The sequence below is a fragment of the Austrofundulus limnaeus genome, unplaced genomic scaffold (genome assembly GCF_001266775.1).
Source record: "Austrofundulus limnaeus strain Quisiro unplaced genomic scaffold, Austrofundulus_limnaeus-1.0 Scaffold578, whole genome shotgun sequence".
NCBI classification, from domain to species: domain Eukaryota; kingdom Metazoa; phylum Chordata; class Actinopteri; order Cyprinodontiformes; family Rivulidae; genus Austrofundulus; species Austrofundulus limnaeus.
In genome coordinates, this window is record NW_013952980.1 from 21096 (window position 1) to 26114 (window position 5019).

At 41.2% G+C, this 5019-nt stretch overlaps 1 protein-coding gene across 1 annotated transcript in view; it reads left to right on the forward strand.

The window, feature by feature from the left end:
- Positions 1–480: 480 nt before the first annotated feature.
- LOC106530932 (very long-chain acyl-CoA synthetase) overlaps positions 481–5019 on the forward strand; it is a gene marked incomplete in the record, with an annotated part of 27394 nt that continues 22855 nt past the window's right edge. Inside the window, 4 exon segments of the mRNA XM_014026665.1 lie at positions 481–1041; positions 3225–3434; positions 3503–3661; positions 3798–3922. Coding sequence (XP_013882119.1) covers positions 576–1041; positions 3225–3434; positions 3503–3661; positions 3798–3922 — 960 coding nt within the window.

Below are 5019 nucleotides of genomic sequence, written 5' to 3' on the forward strand. Positions count from 1 at the left end.
GTAGGACCCTGGACCCTGAGGAGGAAGGAGGTAGGACCCTGAGGAGGTAGGACCCTGAGAAGGTAGGAGCCTGAGGAGGTAGGACCCTGGACCCTGAGGAGGAAGGAGGTAGGACCCTGAGAAGGTAGGAGCCTGAGGAGGTAGGACCCTGGACCCTGAGGAGGAGGGAGGTAGGACCCTTAGAAGGTAGGACCCTTAGGAGGTAAGACCCTGGACCATGAGAAGGTAGGAGCCTGAGGAGGTACAGGTAGGATCCTGTGGAGAAAGGAGGTAGGAGGTAGGACCCTTAGAAGGTAGGACCCTGAGCAGGAAGGAGGTAGGACCCTGGACCATGAGGAGGTAGGAGCCTGAGGAGGTACAGGTAGGATCCTGTGGAGAAAGGAGGTAGGAGGTAGGACCCTGAGGAGAAAAACTTGGATCTCAGGCTGAAACAATCCCACCTCTTGTGTTTTTTTCTGCTCAGCAAAGTAAAGCAAAGTTCAGGAGGCGGATCAGATGGTCCCGTCAGGACCTGAAACCTGACCCCCTTCAGTCCTCCTTGATCCAGCAGGACCGTCGGAGTTCTCCTGATCACAATGATCTTAATGCTTGTTTTCACTCTCCTGGCAGTTCTGCCAGTTTGGATCTTCTGGAGAAATCCTTACTTTCTGGGAGATCTGAGGTATTTCACCACCGTCATTAAGATCGGGATCCGAATGGCCAAAATCCGGAAAAGGTTCAGCAGCCTCCTGGACTGTTTCCTGGAGCATGTGAAGAAGCATCCCCACAAGAGCTTCGTGGTGTTTGAGGACAGCTCCTACAGCTACATCCAGGCCGACAGAGAGAGCAGCAAAGTGGCCAGAGCTCTGCAGACGCACGCCCACCTGAAGGAGGGGGACACGGTGGCCCTGTTCCTGGGAAACCAGCCCCACTTCATCTGGGTCTGGCTGGGACTGGCCAAACTGGGCTGTGTGGCGTCTCTCCTGAACACCAACATCAGATCCAAGTCTCTGCTTCACTGCTTCTCGTGCTGCGGAGCCACAGTCCTCATCACTGCAGCTGGTCAGGTTTTATTATCATTTATCAGTGCTGTATAAAGTACCACAAAGTGATACTTCAGTAAAAGTAAAAGTATCTTACCAAAAAATGACTTTGGTAAAAGTTAAAGTCTCCTTTAGGAATATTACTAGAGTAAAAGTACAAGTATTTTACCAAAAATACTTTGGTAAAAGTTAAAGTCTCCTTTAGGAATATTACTTGAGTAAAAGTCTTAAAGTATCTGATTTTTTTTGTACTAAAGTATTAAAAGTCAAAGTATTGATTTAAAATGATTCTGTCCTGCTGGAGTGTGACATGATTTGTTTGTGTACAAACTAATACACTATCAGAGTTTTATATACTTATACTTCTCATTCAACCACAGTTAAATTCACTCTATCTAGGAGGCTCAGTTTATATGGATAGTTTTTATTTTTTTACATTAACAAGCTGCAATGAAAACAAGAAAAAATGAAATAAAAGTAACGACTTTCTACTTCTTACCTTTTTTAAATGTAAGGAGTAGAAGTAAAAAGTAGGCTGAAAAATAATTACTCAAATAAAGTACCCAAAAATTCTACTTAAATACAGTAACAAAGTATTTGTACTTAGTTACTTTACAACTGTCATTTATCACATTGATTCTCTCTCATGGTTCTGATTTAATCAGATCATAAAAACAAACTGATAACCATCCTGCAGCAGAATCTGCTGTTCTCTTGTTTTTAATACTTTTTAATTTTTCTTGACTTTTTATTTGGCAAGAACTTAAAAATAAATTAGAATAGCTTCAATTAAAGTTCATAAAATGTAAAAAATATAAATAATTGACAGCTTCTTGATGGTTTTGTTGTTTACAGGAGAAACAACAAATAAACAAAACAGTTTGTCATTTTTGTAAAAGCAAATATTTTTCCTTTTTTTGTCCTTTAAAAACCTTTTTTACTAAAATGAAGAAAACAGGAATCAGTTTCATGGCATGCAGCTTTAGCTAAAAAGAGCAGATTGCTAACTAATAGCTGAAGAAGCAGAAACATCAAAATGATTAAACAATGGCTTTAGCTAAAATTAGCTTAATGCTAAAACTTAAATATAAGATAAGCTAAAATAGTGATAAAAGAATAACTTGATAAAAGGAGCTGAATGGTAGCTAAAAGCTGAAGAAGCAAAACAAGAGCTAAAAATATAAGAGTGGCTAGAGCAAAAACGAGCAAAACATGTTAAAACTAAAATGTCAAAAAAGAGAAGCTAAAATAAAAAAGATAAAATCATAGGAGCAGAAAAGTTGCTAACATGAACAAAACAGTGGCTAATATTGACAAAACATAAGCTAAAAGAGCAGCTAAAAGTTAAGAGCTAAAATGTACTAAAACATACCTATAAACCAAATTATAAACTGTAGTTAAAAGCTAAAAGTAGTGGAGCTGAAGAATGTTTTAATCTATAAATGGTTAAAAAAGCACAAAGAAGCAGAAAGTTTATAAAAAGAAAAGTGTTTATTGTTCGGAGCAGAATTGGAAACACTAACGAAGAAATACTGACTTTATGATCATTTAAATAAAAAACACCAGATTTCAGCTGTTCAGAAATATTCACTCAGGTAAAAAACAAAACACATGCAAAATGTATGAAGTAATAATAATAATAATAATAATAATAATAATAATAATAATAATAATAATAATAATAATAGTAAAAAAAACTAATAATTTAAAATTAATTAAAATTTGAACAGTTTTTAGCTTCAGCTGTTTGGACTCCGGACCTCACGGCTGCACAAGTTAGTGAGGATGACACACTAAAGTAGAACCAGCTGTGGTGTTCAGGGTCCAGGTGAGGTCCTGGTTGGTGTCCAGGTGTTAGAAGCTGATGAACAGGACTTGATGAGATCTCCTCTCCTTCCTCATGACCTTCATTAACTCCTTTGTTTGTGCTGATTGTGGCATTGTTGTCCTCACACCAAGCCCCACCCCCAAGAAGTGCTTCTCAAAACAGTTTACCTGAATAAATAAAGGTTAAATAAATAAAAATCAAACTGTGGACCCCAGGAAGAACAGAGATCCCTTTAAACAAACCGAGGTATCATCTGCAAACAGGATGAAGTCCAGAACAACAGAAACACTGACTCAGAGCTTCAAACACCAGCAGGGTTTGTAGATTTTGCAGTTGTTGTTTCATCTTTATTAAACTGTCTTCTGGTCTGTCAGAGCTGCGAGGAGCCGTGGAGGAGGTGCTGCCGGCCCTGAGGGAGCAGGGTGTCCGTGTGTTTGTCCTCAGTGAGAGCTGTGATGTGGAGAGCATAGAAAGCCTCTCTGATAAAATCCAGCAGGCCTCAGATCAGCCTCTGTCCCTGCAGCTGAGGGCCAACGTCAACCTGAAGAGCCCAGCGTTATACATCTATACTTCAGGGACCACAGGTAACCAGACTCACCTGACCTTTACCTGGCCTCTGAGTCCCACATGAAAAAGCTGCCTTCTCTTTCAGGACTTCCTAAAGCAGCTGTGGTGAACCATGAGAGGGTTTGGTTGGCTTCTTTCCTTGGGCTCATTGCGGGCCTGCACTCTGACGACGTGCTGTACGTCTACCTGCCTCTGTACCACACCGCCGGCATTCTGATGGGCCTGGGAGGAGCCATAGAGCGAGGTAACTAATGATAAATCCAGGTTTATTGAGCCAACAGGTGATTGACCTCAAACGGCAGGCGGCCCGGCTCTGATTCTCTGTTTGTAGTTCAAGGTTCAGTGAAAGTTCTCGACCCTGCTTTGTCTCTTGTTTCCAGGCTGCACCGTGGTTCTGAGGCGTAAATTCTCCGTTTCCAACTTCTGGGACGACTGCAGGAAGTACAACGTGACGGTCATTCAGTACATCGGCGAGATCATGCGTTACCTCTGCAACACGCCGAAGGTTCAACATTCAGTTTATTATCTGGTTTATGTCAGGAGGAGGAGCTGCAGCTCACACTGGAGGTGTTAGACAAAGATCTCCACACTAGATACAGCTGTAGCAAAGCACCAACGCAGCAGAACTCAGAACATAGTCAGTGTTTTGGGTGGGGGATCCTGGGGGCGTGGAGGGTGGGGTCTCATTGGTGGGGCTGATGATAGCCCTTCATCAGAGCTAAACAAATACAAAAATCTGAGGCTCCTATGTTGAAAAGTTTTAGATTTATAAGCATTTTGTATGTTCAGATACTAACTTTTCAGATGGAGCCCCCTCCTCAAATATGGGGTGTATCATAAAACCATTGGCTGGAGCAGTGTAGGTCAGACTCATCTACATTCACTCATGTTGATCAGGGCAGCTGTTATCCTAACATGTTCTCATGCCAGACTTGTAACATATGAACGCTTGGGCACTCCTATAAGCCCTGGATGTGGAGGCGGGGCTTATAAGGCTGAGTTTCAACTGAAACTCAGACTGAGGAAGTCGAGGAGAGACGAAATGTTTCACTAAAGAAGAACCCATCCAGAGGACCTATTTATTTTTTAGTTTTGAGTCATAGTTAGCATCTTGTGTGAGTTTGATTCATGCAGTTTTTCTCTTGAGAAGTCCACCTGTTTTATCACCTGTTTCCACTACAACACACTTGCTTTGATTTTTCTGTCATATTTAAATCCCAAAGTGGACGTTGCTGCTTTCTCCTAACTTTTGTTGTCATCATTTAATACAGTGTTTCCCAAAGTGGGGTCCCGAAACATCAAGGTGGGGTCCTGAAAAGATTTCCTGAATTAATTACATTTTTGCCTTAGTTGTTACAAATGAGTGAGGTTAGTGTATTTAAAATGGATAAATGTAGTATAAAAATATTGTTACTATGCCCATGTTTTGTAGACCTGATACAAATGTTTATCATCCAGAAACAGTTGTGGGCTCAGGTCTCTGCTACTGTTATTTTTGTGGGTTAAAAGTTGAAAAGTTTGGGAACCACTGCACTTTGGTTCCCAAAGTTGGGCTTGGGACCCAATTATGGGTCATGAAGCACCTTGGATAATCTCCAGAAA